The 23,345-nt window shown below is 53.1% G+C and overlaps 1 protein-coding gene across 1 annotated transcript; it reads left to right on the top strand.

The window, feature by feature from the left end:
- The first annotated feature begins 13,404 nt into the window (after positions 1-13,404).
- SNORC (secondary ossification center associated regulator of chondrocyte maturation) lies at positions 13,405-21,386 on the top strand. Its single transcript, XM_027967506.3, has 3 exons — positions 13,405-13,562; positions 20,384-20,566; positions 21,228-21,386. The coding sequence occupies exons 1-3, from the start codon at positions 13,406-13,408 to the stop codon at positions 21,335-21,337; spliced, it is 450 nt and encodes a 149-aa protein (XP_027823307.2). The 5' UTR covers position 13,405; the 3' UTR covers positions 21,338-21,386.
- Positions 21,387-23,345: the final 1,959 nt, after the last annotated feature.

Genomic DNA, 23,345 nt, shown 5'->3' with positions numbered 1-23,345 from the left:
ATTGGCTGACAACAACCCTTTCATTTTATTGGTAGTTTTATGAGTCAGGACCTCTTAGGAAGGGCTCACCTGGACAGTTCTTCCATGGTTCTCCTCTGGTCTTGTTCAGATGTCAGCAGGGGCTGCGATCTTGGGAAGGTTCTGTTGGGTTGGCCAACACAATGGCTCACTCTTGTGAATGGTGAGTGGTTGATGCTGGCAGTTGTCAGCTGGGCACTGCTGGGTCAGTGGCTGGAGGAGCTGTCTGTGGTGGTGGCTGCAGGTAGGTGGGCTGCTTGTTCGGCCGCTGACTCCCACCCCTGGGGCAGAGGCTGCCTCATCTCTTCTGACTTTCTCTGATACTTTATTCTGTCAAGGTAGTCACAAGCCATTCAGGTTCAGGGGTTTGGGAACTGGAATGAGTGGTCAGGTCACTCTAGACGAGCAAGCAAATGGGAATCATCTTCACAAGACAAGGTTCTGTGTATACACCAAGGAGCTTGAACTCTTCACTGGCTCTGAGTTGAAAGCTCTTTTCTTAATTTAAATATAATGGTCAGTTCAGTTGCCCAGTAGTGTCCGACCCTTTGCAACCCCGTGGATTGCAGTGTGCCAGGTTTCCCTGTCCATCACCAACTCCCAGAACTTGCTCAAACTCATGTCCATCTAGTTGGTGATGCCATCCAACCATCTTGTCCTCTGTCGTCCCCTTCTACCTCCAATCTTTCCCAGCATCAGGGTCTTTTCAAATGAGTCAGCTCTTCGTATCAGGTGGCCAAAGTATTGGAGTTTCAGCTTCAACATCAGTCCTTCCAATGAACACCCAGGGCTGATCTTTAGGATGGATTGGTTGGATCTTGCAGTCCAAGGGACTCCCAAGAGTCTTCTCCAACACCACAGTTCAAAAGCATCAATTCTTTGGTGCTCAGCTTTCTTTATGGTCCGACTCACATCCATACATGACCACTGGAAAAACCATAGCCTTGACTAGACAGACCTTTGTTGGCAAAGTAATGTCTCTGCTTTTTAATATGCTGTCTAGGCTGGTCATAGCTTTTCTTCCAAGGAGCAAGTGTCTTTTAATTTCATGGCTGCACTCACCATAGCAGTGATTTTGGAGCCCAAGAAAATAGTCTCTCACTGTTTCCACTGTTTCCCCATCTATTTGCCATGAAGGGATGGGACCAGACACCACGATCTTCATTTTTTGAACATTGAATTTTTAGCCAGCTTTTTCACTTTCCTCTTAGACCTTCATCAAGAGGCTCTTCAGTTCCTCTTTGCTTTCTGTCATAAGGGTGGTGTCATCTGCATATCTGAGGTTATTGATATTTCTCCCAGCAATCTCAATTCCAGCTTGTGCTTCATCCAGCCTGGCATTTTGTATGAAGTACTCTGCATATAAATTAAATAAAAGTGACAATATACAGCCTTTCCCAATTTGGACCAGTCCACTGTTCCATGTCTGGTTCTGTTGCTTCGTGACCTGCATACAGATTTCTCAGGAGGCAAGTCAGATGGTCTGGTATTCCTGCCTCTTTAAGAATTTCCCACAGTTGTGATCCACACAGTCAAAGGCTTTGGTGTAGTCAGTAAGGCAGAAGTAGATGTTTTTCTGGAACTCTTGCCTTTTTGATGATCCAGCGAATGTTGGCAATTTGATCTCTGGTTCCTCTGCCTTTTCTAAAACCAGCTTGAACATCTGCAAGTTCTTGGTTCATGCACTGTTGAAGCCTGGTTTAGAGAATTTTGCTAGCGTGTGAGATGAGTGCAGTCATGCAGTAGTTTGAGCATTCTTTGGCATTGCCTTTCTTAGGGATTGGGATGAAAACTGACCTTTTCCAGTCCTGTGGCCACTGCTGAGTTTTCCAATTTTTCTGGCATATTGAGTGCAGCACTTTCACAGCGTCATCTTTCAGGATTTGGAACAGCTCAGCTGGAGCTCCGTCACCTCCACGAGGTTTGTTCGTAGTGATGCTTCCTGGGGCTCACTTCACACTCCAGGATGTCCGGCTCTCGGTGAGTGATCACACTATTGTGGTTATCTGGGTCACGAAGATCTTTTTTGTTTAGTTCTTTTGTGTATTCTTGCCACCTCTTCTTAATATCTTCCACTTCTGTTAGGTCCATACCATTTCTATCCTTTATTGTGCCCATCTTTGTAGGAAATGTTCCCTTGGTATCTCTAATTTTCTTGAAGAGATCTCTAGTCTTTCCCATTTTGTTGTTTTCCTCTATTTCTTTGCACTGATCACTGAGGAAAGGCTTCCCTGATAGCTCGGTTGGTAAAGAATCTACATGCAATGCAGGAGACCTCAGTTCAATTCCTGGGTTGGGAAGATCCCCTGGAGAAGGGAAAGGCTATCCACTCCAGTATTCTGGCCTAGAGAATTCCATGGACTGTATAGTCCATGGGGTCGCAAAGAGTCGGACACAACTGAGTGAGACACTGAGGAAAGCTTTCTTATTTCTCCTTGCTATTCTTTGGAACTCTGCATTCAGATGGATATATCTTTCCTTTCTCCTTTGCCTTAGCTTCTCTTCTTTTCTCAGCAATTTGTAAATCCTCCTCAGACAACCATTTTGACTGTTTGCCATTCTTTTTCTTGGGAGTGGTCTGTACAATGTCACAAACCTCCGTTCATAGTTCTTCAGGCACTCTATCAGATCTAATCCCTTGAATCTGTCACTTGCACTGTATAACCATAAGGGATTTGATTTTTAGGTCATACGTGAATGGTCTGGTGGTTTTCCCCACTTCAATTTAAGTCTGAATTTTGCAGTAAGGAGTTCATGATCTGAGCCACAATCAGCTCCTGGTCTTGCTGACTGTATAGAGCTTCTCCATCTTCTACTGCAAAGAATATAATCGGGTCTCGGTACTGACCCATCTGGTGATGTCCATGTGTAGAGTCTTCTCTTGGGTTGTTGTAAGAGGCTGTTTGCTACGACCAGTGCATTCTCCTGGGAAAACTCTTGTTAACCTTTGCTCTGCTTCATTTTGTTCTCCAAGGCCAAACTTGCCTGTTACCCCAGGTATCTCTTGACTTCCTACTTTGCATTCCAGTCCCATATGATGAAAAGGACATTTTTTTTTTCTGTTAGTTCTAGAAGATCTTGAGGTCATCATCAGTTCTGTCGCTCAATTGTGTCAGACTCTTTGTGACCCCATGAATTGCAGCACGCCAGGCCTCCCTGTCCATCACCAACTCCCAGAGTTCACCCAAACTCATGTGCATCAAGTCGGTGATGCCATCCAGCCATCTCATCCTCTGTCATCCCCTTCTCCTCCTGCCCCCAATCCCTCCCAGCATAAGGGTCTTTTCCAGTGGGTCAACTCTTCGCATGAGGTGGCCAAAGTATTGGAGTTTCAGCCTCAGCATCATTCCTTCCAGTGAAGACCCGGGACTGGTCTCCTTTAGGATGGACTGGTTGGATCTCCTTGCAGTCCAACTCTCACATCCATACATGACCACTGGAAAAACCATAGCCTTGACTAGACGGACCTTTGTTGGCAAAGTAATATCTCTGCTTTTGAATATGCTATCTAGGTTGGTCATAACTTTCCTTCCAAGGAAGTAAGCGTCTTTTAATTTCATGGCTGCAATCACCATCTGCAGTGATTTGGGAGCCCCAAAAAATAAAGTCTGACACTGTTTCCACTGTTACCCCATCTATTTCCCATGAAGTGATGGGACCCGATGCCATGATCTTTGTTTTCTGAATGTTGAGCGTTAAGCCAACTTTTTCACTGTCCTCTTTAGCACTTTCATCAAGAGGCTTTTTAGTTCCTCTTCACTTTCTGCCATAAGGGTGAGGTCATCATAGAACCATTCAATTTCAGTTTCTTTGGCATTAGTGGTTGGGGCATAGACTTGGATTACTGTGATACTGAATGGTTTGCCTAAAGGTTTTATCTAACTTTTTATTTTATATTGGAATGCATGCTGTTAACAATGTTGTGATAATTTCAGTGGACAGCAATGGAACTCAGCCCTTTGTATGCATGTATCCACTCTCCCCCAAACTCTCTTCCCATCCAGGCTAACTTTAGGCTTCATTTTAAACAATTATTTCTCTTGTGTGTGTGTGTGTGTGTTAGTTGCTCAGTTGTGTCTGACTCTTTGTGAGCTCATAGACTGTAGCCCATCAGGCTCCTCTGTCCTTGATGGATTCTCTAGGCAGGAATACTGGAGTGGGTTGCCATTCCCTTCTCCAGGGAATCTTCCCAACCCAGGGATTGAACGCCAGCAGCTTATATTGCAGGTAGAATCTTTACCACCTGAGCCACCAGGGAAGCCCATTTCTCTTTCAGGGAGCTGTATATACAACACGTGTACATGTATACACACACACGTATAGTGTGTGTGCCATTTTATGCACACTGTCTTACATTGATCCGCTGAAGAATTTGGAACGTACTTTTTACAAAATACCCGCTCTGCATTATGTATTAAAAAGTCTGTATGGTCCTGCTGTGAGATGAAGCTGGATCTCTTCTGTGCTTCTCGTGAGGTAAGTTGAGCTTCGTTAAAAGAGCAATAGGCATGCACATTCTTAATCAAGTAGGTGCAGCTGAGAGCACCTTCCAAATGGAAATTGTCCTCAGAATGGATGGGTTTTTTGGGGAACGAAAAGAAGTTCAGCTCTAGAGTGTGACCCTGACCCTGCTTCAGTGCAGGCAGTTCCAGATGAAGGAGCCACGGTGCTTGCTGGGAGCGTGGAGAGCCTGGGAACCTTCAGGCAGCCAGGCGGGTGGTGGTAGTTTTGCAGATGTCGAATGCCCTGAGTGTGATGCACCCACACAGCTTTTGATGGTGGTGGTTCTGGACAGGGCACCTGGAGCCTCTGAGAGAATAGTTGCCCTCCAAGGATTCATTGGTGGCAATGTCTTGCAGCTAAAATAACATTATGGGTTCAGTGTGTGGGAGAAACAGCGCACAGATGTTGGGATGCGAGAGAAGCGGGCTCTTCCCTAACTGCAGCCTAACAGCTGCCCTCGCTTCCTGTTTCATTGGTGGCAAAGTGACGTCCCGGGGATGGGACACCACAGTTCTAATACTTAGTCCAGCTGGTCTTAAGCAGAGACCTCATTTCTTAAAGGTTGTTTACCTGTCCCTCTAAATCTACGAGTGCACGTTAGTTTGCCTTGATAGGAGATTCGTTTTTCCTTTGAAGGGCCTCCTTTAACATGAAAAATAGCCCTAAAGGTCAGTAGGTCACCATTAAGTTTGGACCTATTGGAAAAGACCCTGATGCTAAGAAAGATTGAGGGCAGGAGAAGACGGGGGAGACAGAGGAAGAGATGGTTGGATGGCATCATCAACACAATGGACACGAGTCTGAACAAACTCCCAGAGGCGGTGAAGGACAGAGAAGCCTGGAGCACTGCAGTCCATGGGGTTGAAGAGCTGGACACGACTTAGCGAATGAACAGCAGCCACAGCGTAACAAGGACTTAAACGAGATGAGGTCTCGAGTGAAGTCTGGAGGTGGTCCTTCCAAGGCTGCTCTAGCTCAGGGGCCCAGGGCCTTTCTGGTTCACCATCCTGATTGTGGCTTCCTTTCTCAAGGTCACTGGTGCTCCACGGTGGCCTCTGGAGCCCCACACCCTCATGCCCGCCTTGCAGGCAGGAGGGAGTGGGTGAGGCAGACGGGAGTGCACCTCCCTCCTCAGTCATCCCCCTTGAGGAGCTCTTTTGGGAACACTGCCAAGTCTTTGTCAACTGGAAGGAAGATGCCTAACTTTTGCCTGAGTTCAGCTTTTTTCTTTTTAATTGAAAAAGATGTAGGGAGACATTGATGTAGGCTCGTGCTTCGGTCTGAGCTGGGAAGCCCCACAAGCTTGGTGCTGACAGAGCCCGTGTCCACTAAGAATCATCCTCCTGGCTTACAGGGGGCCATCTTCTTGCTATGTCCTCACGTGGCAGAGAGAGATCCCATGTCTCTCTCTCTCTATCCCACCTTTCTATCTCTTAAAAATCATCTTTTTACCCCAACACGAGGATCCCACCTTCATGACCTAATCTAATCACCTCCCAAAGGCCCCACCTCTGAATTCCATCACACTGGGATTAGGGCTTCCAGCACATAAATCTGAGAGGACACAAACATTGTCCTAACAACTAATGTAACAAACTCCTACCATTTTACCAATTATTTTTTAATCTCACATTTTCTTTTCCCTTTAGAATATTTTAAAACAAATCCTGGCTATATTGAGTCACTCATAACATGTTTCAGTGCATATTGTAACATACCTTTAAAAAAGCTCATGCCGATACCACATTCATGGTATGAGTAATTCTTAATATCTAAACACAGTCTGTATATTATTTTTTTCAGGTTATCTCAGAAGTGTCTTTTTACGAAAGTTTGAGTCAAAATCAAAATCAGGTTCATGGATCACATTTGATTGCTAAGTTTTAAGTCTCTTTTAGTCTAACCAGCTTCCCATCAAAAAAATTTTTGAAAAAAAAAAGATCATTTACCCACAGAACCCCCATAATATGGATCCAGCAAGGAGCGTATTTATGGTGTCAATTTGTTTATCTCCCCCACAGTTTCTGTAAACTGGTAGGTCTAGAAACTTAGCTAGCTTCAGATTCTCCTCTCCCCCTCAAGAATAGTTAATTGGCATTCATCCTGTGGTATCACAGGCAGCATTGTCTGGTTGTCCCATTTTTAGTTTTGTCAGATTTCATCAGTTAATCCTGTTGCTATGATCCATTATAAAAGTTCTATTGGTCTTTTGTGTAGCAGTTTTAACGTTCATTGATGATCATTGCCTAGGTCTATTATTTCATCAGCTGTTGAAATAAAGTGATTCTTTTTGAGGAGAAGGGGGAATTTTTATTTTGAATAATTTCAGGCTTAAAACTTGTAAGAACAGTAGAAAGAACTCCGACATATCTTTCATCCAGATTTTCCAGTTGCAACATTTACCCACACCTCTAGAGCTACCCCCTCAATAATGACTCTCGGTAACTGTATTTTATGAATCATTTGAAAGCAAGCTTGTAGACATTATGTGCTTTACCCCTAAACATTTCAGACTGTGTTTCCTTGAAACAAGGACATTTTGTTACATAACCACAATACAATGATTAAAATTAGAAAATAGAGTACTTGATACTGTTGATATCAAGAATTCCCTCATATTTCACCAATTGCTCCACTAATGTCTTCTGTAAGGAAAAATATGAAGAGGTCAGGATGCCATCGTGATTGGTTTTTGTGTTTAGATGTCATATTTCTTGGTGGTGCTTTAGTAGCTAAGTCATGTGTGACTTGCGACCCCATGGACTGTAGCCCACCAGGCTCCTCTGTCCACGGGACTTCATTTCTTGAGTCTCCTCTAATCTGGAACAGTTTCTCTTTCATACCTTGGAATTTTTTAAGGGACAATTATTTTGTAGAATGCACTTAAATTTCATTTGGTACTTTCTCATGATTTAATTCATATTATGCAATTGGGCAGTATTACAACAGAAATGATATTATGTCTGTCCTTGATGTATCATATCAGGAGGCACCTGATGTCAGTAACTTTAATTACTTAAAGATGATGTCTGCCAGGTTTCTCCACTGTAACGACTTTTCTCTTTATGGGAGATACTTCGAGCCTAAATAGCCAGTTCTCATCAATCTTTGATCCACTAGTTTTAGTAGTCATTGGTGATTCTTGGCTTGAACAACTAGTGCTTGCCAGGCTTTCTTATACTTTATTAGCATTGGACATGAATTTGAGAAAACTCTGGGAGTTGGTGATGGACAGGGAGGCCTGGTGTGCTGCAGTCCATGGGATTGCAAAGAGTTGGACACGACTGAGGGACTGAACTGATTAACATTCTACTATAAGGAAGAACTTTACACACACACACACACACACACACACACACACACACACACGCACACACTGTAGGGTATAATCTGACACTATTTCTTGTGCACAAGTGGCCCATTTGGAGCCCCTCCAAGGAGCCCCTCCTTTTGCCATATCCCTATCATCCTTTGATCACTTTCTTACTTTGGCATGAGATATTCTAGGCTCCTCACTTAAAGTCTCTAGATTTGAAACTAGCCGTTTCTCTAAGGAGCCTGCTGCTTCTGTAGAGGAGGCCCGAGAACTTGTGAGTGGAAGATTCTCCAATCTGAGTCTATCCCAATGCCCCCATCCCAGATCTCAAGGGCTCACCATTCCCAATCAGTACCATGAATTTCACCTGAAAAAAACTGACACAGTTGTGGATTCAGATTGTGATACTGCAAGCCACACAAATTCAGGGCCTGGTCTGCTGCCAATTAAGCTCTGTATCTATGAGAAATAAGAGAGTATTAAAAGATTGTCATAGAAGTGCTCCAGGTCTTTGATCATGCCTTGACCTTCAAATTGAAAGCCATGAGCTTTTCTTTAAGCACCCAAAGCAGTAAAAAGTAGCCAGTTCACTTCATTATCCTCTTGATCATCACCACTAAAGAGCATCTACCTGATCCTTCAAGCCTTGTCTTGAATAGGCGCTTCATGCTAAACAGCCCCAGGTCTTAATATAGGCTATGCCATGTGTTAATCAGATCTCGTTTTCCACTGGCAGTGAGCTCAAGCTCAAACAGGGTGGCAAGTCAAATTGGGAAGCATATCTTTAAGGGTCAGTTTCTGGGGAACCATTTCAAGTGCCAAGCACTGCATTGGCCAGAGTCTGACTAGGACACAGAGTTCACTGTAGGTATTTCAAACAGAAGAGACTTAATGGAGGAATTTGTTGCAAAGATGTTGAAAGGACTGAAGAAACGAAAGAGGGAGGGTAAGGCAACCCAAATGAGTAACTCAGCTCAGAAACTGACACCCGCCTAGGCTGGAGGAGCAGAAAGAACGATCACAGGCCAGAGCACTGTCCACCAAGGGCCTGAATGCAGCCGCCTGACAAGGATCCTGGAGCCGGCACTTCCAGGCTTCCGAGGCTACCCCTGCAGTCCTCAGCACCTGTGTGTTACTGACGTTTCTGCAGCCAGTGCTGCTGCCGCCAGAGACGCTCTGAGAAATCGGAATCAGAAAGAGAGCCACTTCTCCGCTCCCACCTTTCATCTCCTACCAGTGCCTCCACTGGAACTGCTCACAGGCAAGAATCTCTCAGGAGTGTGACCTGCGGACCTGGCTCTGCTATAGGGCATAGAAAGGTGAGGACAGGAGATAGAGCAAATGAGCAGCACAAAAAAATGAGTGAGCAAGTCAGACAGTGGTGGTGGTTTAGTCGCTAAGTCGTGTCTGACTCTTGCGACCCCATGGACTGTAGCCCACCAGGGTCCTTTGTCCATGGGATTCTCCAGGCAAGAGTACTGGAGTGGGTTGCCATTTCTTCCTCCAGGGCATCTCCTCAACCCAGGGATCAAACCAGTGTCTCCTATGTCTCCTGCATTGGCAGGCAGGTTCTTTACCACCAGCGCCACCTGGGAGCCTCACTAGGTTCTATTAGGTTGGTGCAAAAGGAATTGCCGTTTTGGGTCCTGGATTTTAAATTATTATGACTAGGCTCAAACTTTATTAATCAAAATAGGAACCATTACAATCAACATAGTTGGGCCAATGAGAAAATAAATTTGTTTACTCCTATAGTAAAAAAAAAATCCATGCTTCAGGATTCAGTGAACTCTTAGAAAGCATTTTCTATGTCCTGCTGGTTGTGGAAGCATTTTCCCTGCAAAAAGTTGTTGAGGTGCTGGAAGAAGTGGTAGTCAGTTGGTGAGAGGTCAGGTGAATATGGCAGATGAAGTTAAACTTTGTAGCCCGATTCATTCAGCTTTTGAAATGTTGGTTGTGCGACATGCCGCCAGGCGTTGTCACAAAGAATTGGGCTCTTGCTGTTGATCAGTGCTGGCTGCAGGCGTTGCAGTTTTCGGTGCATCTCATCACTTTGCTGAGCATACTTCTCAGATGTAGTGGTTTCTCCAGGATTCAGAAAGCTATAGTGGATCAGACCAGCCGCAGGCCACCAACCAGTGACCCTGACCCTTTTTTTGGTAAAAGTTTGGCTTTGGGAAGTGCTTTGGAGCCTCTTGGTCTGACCGCTGAGCTGGTTGCCACTGCTTGTTGTATAAAATCATTGCACATCACAACCCAATCAAAAAATGGTTCATTGTTGTGTAGAAGATGACACTTCAAATGATTTTTTTGATTCACTGTCGGCTTATGAGGCACCCATTTATTCAGCTTTTTCACCTTTCCAATTTGCTTCAAATGCTGAATATCCATAGAATGGTCAGCGTTGAATTCTTCAGCAACTTCTCGTGAAGTTGTAAGAGGATCGGCTTCCGATGATTGCTCTCAGTTGGTGTCAACTTCTGATGGCCAGCCACTAGGCTGCTCATCTTCAAGGATCTCCTCTCCTTTGCAAAGCTTCTTGAACCATCACTGGACTGTACATGCATCAGCAGTTCCTGGGCCAAATGTGTTTCTGTTGTTGTGAGCTGTCTCCGCTGCTTTGTGACCCATTTTGAATGAGAATAAGAAAATTGCTTGAATTTGCTTTTTGCCTAACATCATTTCCATAGTCTAAACTACAAATAAAATAAACATGTAATAATTCATTAGCAAAAAAACATAAAGCAAGAAATTTGTATTAAAATGATGTATAACATAACCACATTTATTTAAGAATTATTCCCATATCAGATGGCAAAGTTCAACAATGCAAAACTGCAATTACTTTTGCACCAGTGCACGCTCTAACCAGTGCTTGCTATCTAGGACTTAAGAGTCACAGAGTAGGGACAGACAGACAATGGACACTTCATTTAAAGGCACTATTACATATGTCTGACAAAGGAGTTTTGTCTGGGTGCACACACACACACACAAAAAACCAACCCTAAAAAATTCAGAGTGATAGGCCTCCCTAATAAAATACATCAGCCCCCCCCTAAAAAAAAATTGAACAGCTTTTCACAAAGGAATATATTCCTGCGGTCAATAAAAATTAATATAAAAATGTATTCAATTTTATTAGTCATGAAAATGCAGCCACACTTGAGACACCACAACATACCTACCAGGAGGGCCGGAAATAAAGAGACGGGCAGTGCCAGGTACGGGTGAGGATGTCGGAACTGGGACTCAGACTGTCGATGAGTCTGAGGACGTGCTGAAAAGTGGCTCGGCAGCCTCTATAGAATCTAAACATTGTACTCTAGCCTAGCAATTCTTTTTTTTTTTTTTTCTTAATTGGAATATAATCGCTTGACAATGTTACGTTAGTTTCTGCTGTACAGTGAAGTGAACCAGCCATATGCATACATATATTCCCTTGCTCTTGAACCTCCCTCCCACCCCGCTCACTCCCACCCCTCTGGGTCATCACAGAGCTCCGAGCTGAGCTCGGTCCCCACTAGCTGCCTAATTTACGCCTGGTAGTGTATATATGTCAAATCCAATCTTCCATCTTTGGATACATAACCAAGAAAAATGAGTGTACATGTTCTCCAAAGGTAGGTATGAGAATACCTATGGGAGCCATATTTGTAGAAGTTCAGTCCTGGAAATACCCCAAATTGATACTTTAAAAATGGATAAAAGAATGGGTAATTTGTGGCAACTGAATTGCTCTGTTGCTCAGTCATGTCCGACTCTTTGCAACCCCAAGGACAGGCTTCCCTGTCCTTCACCATCTCCCAGAGCTTGCTCAAACTCACGTCCGTTGAGTCGGCAGTGCCATATTCAGCAATGGGAAAGAATGAGTCGCTGCTACGTGCAACAATATGGATGAATCTCGCAGGACACTGAACAAAAGCCAGACATAAGCGTTCACGCCATACGATTCCACTGACTGGAAAGCTAATCTATGACAAGGGAAGACAGATCAGCACTGTGAGGGCACTGATAGGGAGGGGCAGGAGGAATCCTGCTCCTTCTGCATCTATCTGGGTGGTGTTTACACCGGTGTATATGTGTATGAAAGTCCATCAAGCTGTAAGCATAAAATTTGTGTACTTCACAATATTTAGGTCATTCCTCAAAAAACTGCTGTGGAGACACTGGGCTTCCCTGATAGCTCAGTTGGTAAAGAATCCACCTGCAACACAGGAGACCCCGGTTCAATTCCTGGGTCGGGAAGATCCCCTGGTGAAGGGAAAGGCTATCCACTCCAGTATTCTGGCCTGGAGAATTCCATGGACTATATAGTCCATGGGGTCGCAAAGCGTTGGATGTGACTGAGCGACTTGCCCTTCACTTCAGAAAATTACCCACCCCCAAAAGTAAGAGACAGCAAAGTTTCACATAAATATAAATGCTAAGAAGAAATTTAAAGAAGTGTGATGAGTGGGTGGGGAACTGACTGCTCAGAGCTGAGACCTGAGTGGGGATAAGGAGGTAGCTATGTCCTGAGCTGAGAGACTGCTTTCTGGGAGAGAGGACAGCAAGTGCAAAGGCCCTGAGGGAGAGTGGAGTTTGGTGTACTGGAGGAACTTTGTCAAGGCCATCAGACTGAACATAAGTCCTTAGTTTGACTTTTTATCCTAAAAGTAGTGGGGAACCACGAGGGGTTTGCTGTAGGAGCGTGTACTTTCTGAGAGATTAGATGTGGGGAGTAAGTGGAAAAGACTGCTGATGAATTTTATGTGGCTGGAACATCTGGAAGGTGGGGAGCTGGAATTTAACTGAGCAGGGATGGGGAGGCAGTGGCGTCAGGTTTGTTTTGGCAATGCTAAGTTGGAGACACTCATTAGATGCCCTTGGGGCCTTCCGGGAGCCGGCGGGTGACGGGGCCAGACCCAGGCTGGACACGGATGTCATGAACACACGAGTGGTATTTCAAGTCCCAGATACCTGGGAGAACAGAAAGCGGGAAGAAGGGACCCAGGGTGTTTAATGCCGTGGGTTTTTCCGGAGAGAGGAGAGCTGCTAGAAGGCTGGCTGGAAACGGCTTTGGAAGCATGGCTACACCGAGCTCCGTTGAGCACCCGCTCCCTGCCAGGGGTCCAGAGCCCAGATGTGAGCAGAGCCTGGCCCTGCTCGGTGCTGCCAGCCCACGGTGGCAGTCGCTCAGGCCTGGGCCTTGAGCACTGAAATGCAGATTCCTGGGCTCACGCGCGACCCACTAGGAAAGAGAGCTAGAGCCGTTACATCTGTCAGTCACCCTGGGTGAGTCTTCTGCACGTGGAGGTTTGAGAATCTCAGTGGCCTAGGTGCATGCGTGTGTGTGTGCATATGCGTGTGTGAGAGAAAGAGACAGAGAGAGAGAGAGAAGGAGGAGAGAGGGAAAGAGCGATTTCCTCTTTCCCTCTCTGAGGGTGGGGCTGCTCCAGAGTTCAGGGAAGCAGTCAGCTCTGTGAGCTTGGCTGTGTGTGTGTGTGTGCGTTCATGTGTGGGGGGCGGGCACGGTGTCCCAGGAGGACAGAGTTTGCATTGATGAAAACCCTCCCCAGCCCTTTGATGCCTCGCTCCCTCTGCCCTGAAGTTGAGCAGCTCAGTCCTCGGTGCCTCCCGCCCGCTGGCCACGCGTGCCCCCCGGCCAGGATGGCGTCCTGTCTGGCCCTGCGCATGGTGCTGCTGCTCCTCTGCGGGGTCCTGGCGCCTGCGGTGCTCACAGGTAAGGGTGCTCCCAGCCACCGGCCTCCCGAGGCGAAGAAGCGCCTTAAGGCCCACCGGGCAAAGCCATTCACCGGGATGGGGTGAGCATTTGGGGTGATTCCGGGAAGGGCTCCTCTGGGACACAGGCTGGCAGCTACGTGTCGGAGGCCTCTGGGACTTGTTCGTCACAGAGACTGTGACCTCTGAAGCAGGATGGTGACTTGGGGAGCAGGGCCAGGGACCTTAGCTGCCCAGGGGAGGTGGGGGCCACTCCAGCACCGTAAAATCTGAAGGAAGGCCTTGAGAATCTGGGTGGGAGTCAGGAGGGGACACCAGGCACAGGACAAGCAGCTGATGGGCAGAGGGCCCCAGATGTTAGGTCCACGGAGCTCTGCCATTTACGTTTTGAAGCCCTACAGACCCTTCCCCGCTGGTTTTCTCAAATGTCCTTTGAGAAGGTACTATCTCCATTCTAGGAAAAACATTTCAGTGGGGAGCACAGGACCAGAAACCCCTCTGTAAAACCAGGAGGATGCTGGCCTGACGCTCCCGCACTGAGGCTTGAAAGCAGCCCGGATCTGGGGTCTGGCGAGAAGAGTCCCGCCAGCCTCAAAGTGGTGGGTTCCCGGGGATCTGAGCCCCGGTATGGACACAGCTGTGGGGCCCTGCGCTGGGAGGGGCTGGCCCAGACCGGCTGCAAAGCCTGAGAGGCACAGGCTTCCAGGTGGTCTCTCTCCTGGAAGAAAGCCCTCTCCTGTGGCCGGGAGGGCAGGGTGTCAGGGCTCCTGTGGGGAGTCCTGGGGCTGGAGAAACCAGTGGTGGGGGGCTGGAGACCCTCTCTGCAGCGTGGGTTTTGGGGGGCGTCTGCAGATCTGGGCATCGTGTGGATGTGTGCTGGGGAGAGCCGCGAGAGGAGGTGAGGCCTGGGGTGACTCCCGCAGCCACGCACTCAGGCACAGACCCGGGAGGAAATGGGGTGGGGGGCAATGAGGATCCCGTGGGTCCCCGGGCTCTCTCCAGAAGCCCTAGAAGCAGCTCGCAGGCTGGCTCTGCTTCTGGTTCTGTCCTCCTCGCTGTTCCTCAGGCGCCCTGCACCTCTCCCCTTCCGTGTGGCCGTGATAACCCCAGGACTTCTGCCTCCCGGGCGGGAGAGTCTCTGTAGGTCTCCCGGGCGCACAGGCTCGCGGGCCGGGCCAGGCGGCTGGTGGCCCTCAGTACAGGTTGGGAGAATGTGTGGAAACGTCCCCAGCCCCTCTGCTGGGTGCAGGGGAGTCTCGCGGCAGAACCCCCCCCCTTGCCTCGCCTGCCTTTGGGTGGGCGAGCCAGGGGCCTGGCACGGTGCCCGCAGCCCTGGGGAAGTGACCCAAAGTAGGGTGGCATTTTCCGTGGCTCCCGTGGGCCCCACCCACCCCCAGTGACACGGCTTCTCCCACCCGGTGGTCAAAGCGGGTGGAGGCGAAGGTGCTGGCGCCCTGTCTGTCCCTGAGTCTGGGGCCTGTGTGGGCAGCTTCTGTCCCATTCCTGGGTGCCTACGCAGCCAAGCTCTTCCAGCTGAGGCTGCCGGCTAGAGGTGCCTGGTCGGACGGGGCGTACACAGCCCGGGTGGGTGGGTTTCCTCTGCCGCCACAGGAATGCCGGGCACGGCCTCGTGGTGGGCGGCATGGGGACCTCACCTGGCCTCACCTCCCAACTCCCCTGCTCAGGTCCTGCCCAGGAGCAGGCCAGCCAGCTCCACCCCAGCGCCTCTGGGCTCCGGCGGGGCTGCTGTTCCTCCTGCTGGTTAGGGCAGGAGTGTGTCGGGGAGGCTCTTAGCTGCCCCCCCTGGGCTAGAGGCTCAGAGCAGGTGTGCGCCTGGCCCGACAGGCCCCTGGCCCACTTGCTCTCTGGGCTGGGGTCGGTCCCAAGCAGGGAGGCTGGGGTGGCCCCATGGCTGAGATCCAGGCCTGGCCTGCCACCCTCCCTGCTGGTCGCCTGTGGCCACAGCTACTGCGGCGGAGGGAGCAAGCCAGGTTGAACGGGCGGGAGGCCAGGGCCCCGATGAAAAGGCCCTTCATGGCCGCACAAAGGCCGTCTGTGAGCTCGGGCGCCTGGCCTCGGGGCCCAGTGGTCAGGGTGAGCGTTAAACAAACTTATTTACCGAAAGGCAGGGCGGCTGGGGGCAGTGGGGCTGGGGCTGGGGCAGGGAGGGGGAGCCCACAGTGCCCAGGCCTGTGGCAAGGTCACAAGGCCCCCACTTCTGGCTTCTCCAGCCAGAGCGGCAGAGTCACAGGATGTGCTCACACCAGTCCTTGTCCCCCCACCGTCTTCCATCCTCACATCTCACCTCTGCCCACCTTCCACACCTACCCCTCTGGGTCCCAGCCTCCATGCCTGCCCTCATGCCAGCCCCGCTGCCTGGCACTTCTGTCCCACCTTCCCCCCTCCTCAGATGGGGCCTGCAGTGGGGAGCCCCCTGGAGAAGTGCTCCTGTTCCCGGCTCCCCACAAGGGTAGGTTTGGGGGACAGAGCTGTCTCCCCTGTCACCCCAGCAAACTGCACAGCCCGGAGGCAAGCAGATGAGGACAGGAAAATGGCCGCCCCCTCTCCCTGGCAGCTGCACCTCCTTGGTGGGAGGGCTGGGGACTTGAGTTCAGGCTGTGGTTCTGGCCCATGTGTGTGTGCCTTGGGGATGCCCACCTGGGCTGGCCGGGAGCCTGGGGCCCCGATGAGTCCGTGCAGCCCGGATCAGCCTTGCGGGGCGGGGGGTCTCCTGTGATGGTCAGCTGTGGCAGCCGCGGAGCCCACAGAGGGGCCAGGGCCATGCTGCCCAGGCCCTAAAGGCCTGGGGGGGGGGGCAGAGGCAGCAGCTGACGATGGTCTTGACAGCATGGTCACCAACTTGGAGGGCTGGGAGAGGCACGGCGCAACCCCCGATTCACAGGTCGGGGAGGGCAGGCCGGCAGCGGAGCCAGCCTGCTGTGGTCCCGGGGTGATGGAGCCGGATTTGGACCCAGACCTCTGGTTTGGCTTCCCTGATGGCTCAGAGGGTAAAGCGTCTGCCTGCAATCCGGAAGACCTGGGTTCAATCCCTGGGCTGGGAAGATCCCCTGGAGAAAGGGAAAGGCTACCCACTCCAGTTTTCTGGCCTAGAGAATTCCATGGACTGTACAGTCCATGGAGGTCGCCAAGAGTCGGACACGACTAAGTGACTTTCACTTCGCTCTGATTTGGCTCATAGCTCAGCTGGTGAAGAATCCGCCTGCAATACTGGAGACCCGGGTTTAATTCCTGGGTCGGGAAGATCCGCTGGAGAAGGGATAGGCTACCCACTCCAGTATTCTTGGGCTTCCCTTGTGGCTCAGCTGGTAAAGAATCTGCCTGCAATGCAAGAGACCTGGGTTTGATCCCTGGGTGGGGAAGATCCCTGGAGAAGGAAATGGCAACCCACTCCAGTACTCTTGCCTGGAAAACCCAATGGATGGAGAAGCCTGGTAGGCTACAGCCCATGGAACTGCAAGAGTCGGACACGACTGAATGACTTCACTTTCTTTTCTTTCTCTGATTTGGAAGCCAGTGGGGCAGCCCCTCAAGCTTCAGAGCTGGCTGGGTTTTGGAGGGTGTGTGTGGGTGGGGGTGGGGGTGCGTGCATTACGCCTGGGCTGGTGTGTCTAACAGGAAGTGTCCAGGCTTTTGCAGGGGAGGGGCAGACAGGGAGAGGGGCTGGGTGGGCCTCCCAAGTACCTTGCTCAGAGGGCCCCCTTCTCCCCCCAAGATGGCCCCCACAGGCTCTGGCAGAGGGCAGAGAGTGACAGCCAGCTCTTGGGAGAGAGCCCCGGCTCTCCAGGCACTGAGGGGCCTGTCACTCCTCTCACTTAGCTAGGGGCTGGTTCCTCTGATGCCACCCATTTTGGCAGGGCCTGATGCCCAGTTGTGGAGGCTTCCCTGGGCCAGATGCCTGGCAGCTGGGGATGAGCTTTGGCTGGAGGTGGGACAGGGAGGTGCCTGGCTGCTGCTCTGGCTTGGGTGTGTGGTGAGCAACTGCAACCAGGGGGCCTGTCCGTTTATCTGGGAGACACACAGTCTGTGAGCCTTAGACCCGAGGGCCTGCTCAGTCGCTCAGTCGTGTCTGACTCTTTGCGACCCCATGGACTGCAGCATGCCAGGCCTCCCTGTCCCTCACTGGCTTCCAGGGTTTGCCCAAAGTTCATGTCCATTAAATCGGTGATGCTATCCAACCTCAGACCCAGGCCTTTCTGTTCAGCCCTGGGGAGCCCGAGGCAAGGATGCCAAGGGCATGGAGCCCTCTGTAGGCAGCTGCCAGGTGGCAGACCTCAGCCCTTCCAGGCAGCGACAAGGGAGCCCCGAGAGTCACAGGAAAGTCACTGAAGTGGGTGCTGGAGCAGGGTGGCCCCCAGACCCCAGCGCTGCAGCTCAGCTGGGGCCCTGGAGAGAGGAGCTTCCACCCCAGGAGGTCTCCTCGCCAGGGATGTTTCAGAAAAGGGGCCCAGGCCAGGGCAAGGCCTGGGAGCATGACAGTGGTCCCTGCCTGCAAGCTGAGCCTCGCCACTGATCCAGCCGAGGCCTGAGAGAGGCGGCCAGGGACAGGGCCTGGGGAGCTGGGGACCCCGTAACGTTTTATCGTGAAAAGATCTTAAGTTTACAGGAAAGTTACAGGAATAATCCTTTCCAGAAGACTCTTCTTCTGGATTCACTGACCACCAACTTTTTGCCATATTTTCTCGTCTGTCTTCCCGTCTCTGTCTACTCGCTCACCTAACTGCTGAACCATCTGATGGTTAAGCTACAGACCCCGTGCCCGTTTGCCCCTAAATACGTCTGAGAAAAGGGTATTCTCTTACACAGCAGAGTCAGTTACCCCAGTCAAGACGTGCACAAGGCTGCAGTGCTCTTCCCTGCCCTGCAGCCTGGCTCACGGTTCGCCAGTGAACCAGGTTCGCCACAGGCCCCTCCAGGATCTCACGCTGCATTGTGTTGCCAGAACTCCTCAGTCTCTAATCCGGAACAGCCCCTCACTCTCTGTCTCTCGCGACCTTAATATTTTTGAAGACCTAGTTATTTGAGGACTGTCCTGGAATTTGGCTTTGGCTGTTCACTCATGATTTGCCTCAAGTGGAAACTGTTGGCAGAGACCCCTGCAAATACCTTTGTGTCTTCCCAGAGCACCCCCTCTCCAGGAGGTGCTGAGCCTGGAAGCAGGGTGTGGGTCTGGCTTGTCTGTGCCCAGGGCCCGGAGCAGTGGGGAGGGGCGCGGGTCTCGGGGGTGGTGGCCCCAAGAGTGAAAGGTGCCCCAGGAACTGGCAGGGAGACCAGCCAGGGCTTGTCTTGCTGCTGCTGCTGCTGCTAAGTGCTCAGTCGTGTCCGACTCTTTGGCAACCCCAAAGACTGTAGCCCACCAGGCTCCTCTGTCCATGGGATTCTCCAGGCAAGAATACTGGAATGGGTTGCCATTTCCTTCTCCAGAGGATCTTCCTGACGCAGGGATTGAACCCGGGTCTCTTGCATCTGCTGCTCTGGCAGCCGGATTGTTAACCACCAGCACCAGGGCTATACTGATTGAACCACAACTGCCAGGGAAGTTTCTGGGAAGGTACAACCTGTGACTGTGCTGTCCGAGGCTTCAGTCCCCAGGAGCACTTAACTGCCAACGCCTACCTAAGTTTACCCTTAGCCCCGGTCTCCTCTGAAGCAGGGACACACAGTTCCCTGATGGTGTCACTGGGATGCTTCGTTGCGATGCCCACTCAGTTCACTCCAGCACCCTTGGATCACACCCAGATCACTCAGCAGCTGGGGCAGGAAGCCTGGAGCCTGGTCTTGAACTTGACTGGGGGTCTGAGAAGGCTGGATGGGCCCAGGGCTGGGGTGTTGCTGTGTAGCTCCTCAGGCTAGGATTCTTGAAGGGGGAGCAAGACTGGGGTGTCTGGGGCCACAGTGGGGCTGGGGGTGGGGCTGGAGTTCCCATGCCAGACTCTTGTCCTGCCCTCTGGGGGCCCCTGTGTACCCTGAACCTGCCAACCTACCAGCAAAGAAAGGGTCCTGCAAAAAAAACACTGCCCAGAGGCTGCCCTGCTGATCCAGCCCCTGCCAGGGTTGGGGTGGGGGTCTCCTGGAGCTTCCTGAACAAGCTCCGCAGACACTCCTGCCCAGCCCTCTGCCCCTGTCTGGTCTGGAGGGAGCAAAGCCCGGGCATCACGGTTTCTCCTCCAGCTACAGTGGCTCTTGCGCTTTAAGCCTCAGACATTGGGGGGCATGTGGAGGCATGTGCAGGAGCGGGACCCCAGGCCCTGGGGCTACAGTCAGGGAGAAGCAGGGCTGGCTGCCCAGGGGTGGGAGTGGGCCTTTCCTCTCTACCTCCCAGGACGGCTGCCCCTCACCACCCGGTGGGCAGAGTCCCTGGTCTCTGGACAGGACATTGCTTCCCTGTCCTGGCGCCCTTTCCAGAGCGAAGGCTGCCCTGTGTGGGGAGAGGACCCCTTAGAAGTGTCACTGCCCCAGGCCCACAGACCCCCAGCAGTTCAGCTGGGGTCCGCAGGCCCTGCTGGGGAGCATCGTGCCCCCCGACTGTTGTTCCCCCACACGGTCCCTACTGCCCTGAAGCTCCCTGTGAGCCCCCGGTTCTCCCAGCTTTCTCCTGTGGGTGGCCCCGCCAACATCAACCTGTCCCGTCCTGGGTGGGAGGCAGCCTGGCCCCAGTAGGGGGTCCAGGGCCACACGTGTGAACCCCCCCCACGGCCTCCGGCAAAGCACCGCGAGGCACCCCTTCCCAGTCGCTCAACAGCGGGGATGTCTCGTCGGACCTACCGCCCGGGGGACCTACTACACCTGTCCTTGGCCTTGCAGCCGAGGGCCCGCAGGAGCCCGCGCCCACCCTGTGGAACGAGCCCGCGGAGCTGCCGTCAGGAGAAGACCCCGTGGAGAGCACCAGCCCCGCCTGGGAGCCGGCAGTCAGCGGCCCACCCGCGCACACCGCCACGCCGAGCCCCGAGGACAGCACCGCCCAGGAGCGCCTGGACCAGGGCGGGGGTACGGCGGGGGCGGGAGGTGGGGAAAGCGGGGCGGAGGCGGGACACTGAGGGGTAAGGGGCGGGGGGCGCGGGCCGGGGGCACGGTGTGCGGGGGCGGGGGGTGAGGGGAAAGGATGGGGGGCAGGAGGAAGGGGCAGTAGGGCGGGGCCGGGGGCAGGGGTGGGGGTGCGGAGGTGGGGGTGCGGAATAGGGGATGGGGACAGGAGTGGGGGGCGGCCCGGGAGGAAGGGGTAGGAGGGCGGGGCCAGGAACAGAGGCGGGGTGCGGGTGCGGGGTGCGAAGTCGGGGGCGGGCCAGGAGGAGGGGTAGGGGGGCGGGGGCGGGGGCGGGGGCGGGGGCCGGAACTGGGGTGCGGGTGCGGAGGTGGGGGTGGGCGCAGGAATAGGGGGTGGGCGCAGGAATGGGGTCGGGCCAGGAGGAGGGGTAGGGGGCGGGGGCGGGGGCGGGAGGTCGGAGACGGGGAAACGGGTGGGGGCGGGCCGGGGGGAGAGGTTGGGGCGGGCCTCTGGCTGACACGGGACGCGGGTGCGGGTCGCAGTGCGGGCGGGGGTGGGTGTGCAGGGGTGGGGGTCGGGCCGGAAGGAGAGGTGGGGGGAGAGTGCGGGGGGGGGGGCGGCGGGCCTCTGGCTGACCCGGCCCCCTCGCCCCGTCCTCCGCAGGCTCGCTGGGGCCCGGCGCCATCGCCGCCATCGTCATCGCCGCCCTGCTGGCCACCTGCGTGGTGCTGGCGCTCGTGGTGGTCGCGCTGAGAAAGTTTTCCGCCTCCTGAAGCGAATAAAGGGGCCGCGGTGCGGCTCGGCGGCACCCCAGGTGCGCGCCCCCCGAGTCTCCTTGTGTCTGCGCGTGAGTGTGTCGGCGAGCGGGGTGGGGTGCGGGGGTGTCGCCGTGCTCGCGGGGCGCGTGCGGGAGTGCACATGCGCCGGGTCCCCCGCGGGCGCGCGGGTGCGTGCGGGGGCCTTCGGGGTGCGGGAGCGGGCATGCGGCGCGCTCTGGCCTGAGTCCGGCGGGGACCCCTGCTCATCCCCACCCCGGACTGCCCGCCGCCTGCCTCCCACCGACCCCTCCGCGGGTCAGGGAGCGCTGCGAGGGAGCGCGGACCGGCGGGAGGCCCCCAGGGCTGGAGAGGGCAAAGGCCAGCCCCGTGCCCACCGCCCTGCTTCTCGAGGTCTCGCTGAGTCCCAGCGGGGTCCGCTGACTCACGGGCGTCCCGGCTTCTAATCAGATGATTGGTGATTTTGTTGGTGGGGGGCATCTTCAGACTCCGGCAGCCGGGGCGCTTGTCTATGGGGTCTGAGTCGCAGACCCGCACCCTCCGGATCCCTGGGGACCCCTCGATCCCCAGGAGCGAATGAGACACGCGGTGAAGCCTGGGTGCTATGGGCCCCTGTCCCCGCTCCCCAACGCAAGCCCCAGACGGCCTTCCTCGCCTGGCCGGTCGAGTTCCAGGGAACAGTGGCCGAGCCTCTGGCACAGTAGACAACCCCACGCGGGACGGCTGTTAGGAAACAAAAAGGGCTTTCAAGCTCAACCCTCCTCATTTCAGCCCTGAAATCTTGGGGGCTAGACCCAGACGCTGCACCCTGTCTCCCAGCTTGGCCCTGGCACTGGCTCCCTGGACTGGCCCTCTGTCTCCCATACCTCCCAGGAAGCCTAACCTTTGTGATTTAGAGAGGGATTTGTAATAGTGGCTTACCTGCTCTGGATGCAGCAGCAAAGAAGCTAGAACTGAGTCTTGGAGTGAGGACCCTAAGGCCTGGGGTAGGGGGGCTGTCTGCAAACCCCAGGGATGGTTTAACACCGGGGCCACAAGAGCATTCTTCTGAGCGCTGGAGAGAGGAGCTATCCTTCTTTCCTTATTTTTTTCACCATTATCTCTAGCAACCACCTTGGCCTCGTTGGTTTGTCTGAGTCCCTGAGCACACTTGTTCCGGCCAGTTTTCTCCACCTGGATACTCAGATGACCGTATGTGGTACCCATTCACACTCCCCAAGACACGTCATGGCTTCAGAGTTTCGGCTTATAAAAGACTTGCATTGCTGACCGGTTTTCATGAAACTGTTTATAAATTATTACATGTAACCTCCAGCAGACAAAGCCTCCTTAGAGCAGATGACACAAGTCACTATGCTGTCTCCCAGCTCCAAAAACAAAAGCTGGATAAAGACTGGGACCAACGACCCCCCACCCCCACCCAAGAGCAGCATGGGGCTCAGAAATGGACCCTCTCCCCTTTCCCCAACTCCTAGGAAACTCAGGTGCAGGAAGACCCCCCTCCCTGCCCCGCCCCACTGGGTTTGCAGCAAGGAGGTACCAAGAGCATCAGCCCCTCACTGGGATCTGGGGGTCCCTCCCCAATTGGACCAGCATGTTGCACGGGTCTGAATCTTCCAGGGATTCATCCGGTTCTCAAAGGGTCTGAGGGCCCAAAAACCCCAACCATGTTGTGATTTCTGGGAAGACGCTCCATCTAAATCCTGGGCTTCTGATCAGCATCCTGACAAGGAGGGCGTGGCCCCTGGCAGGGTTGGTTTCCAGGCCTTCCCCCATTCTCAGAACTGGGGGGGGGGGGAGGGGGAGGGAAGGGGCGTGGCCCCGAGGACCCACTGCAACCTCCAGGTAACTGGCTACCACCTCTGAAGGTGGAAAGACGTGCCCTGGACCAGCGGCTGGCTGGATTGGAAGCCGAAGTCTCCAGCCTGGTGGTCAGATCCCCTGTGGGACCACACCACCCCCCATACCTCGGTCCCACTTTCTCACTCCCACTGCAGGAGGATGT

The sequence above is a fragment of the Ovis aries genome, chromosome 1, assembly GCF_016772045.2.
Source record: "Ovis aries strain OAR_USU_Benz2616 breed Rambouillet chromosome 1, ARS-UI_Ramb_v3.0, whole genome shotgun sequence".
In the NCBI taxonomy this organism is placed as follows: Eukaryota; Metazoa; Chordata; class Mammalia; order Artiodactyla; family Bovidae; genus Ovis; species Ovis aries.
The sequence above is the reverse complement of the archived record's forward strand: the minus strand, read 5'-3'. Positions and strand labels throughout refer to the sequence as shown.

Coding starts and splice junctions, on each gene's coding strand:
- SNORC (XM_027967506.3), top strand. CDS start 13,406: ATGCCTCGCTCCCTCTGCCCTGAAGTTGAGCAGCTCAGTCCTCGGTGC. Junction 13,563..20,383: donor GGCGCCTGCGGTGCTCACAG/GTAAGGGTGCTC, acceptor TTGGCCTTGCAG/CCGAGGGCCCGCAGGAGCCC. Junction 20,567..21,227: donor GCGCCTGGACCAGGGCGGGG/GTACGGCGGGGG, acceptor CGTCCTCCGCAG/GCTCGCTGGGGCCCGGCGCC.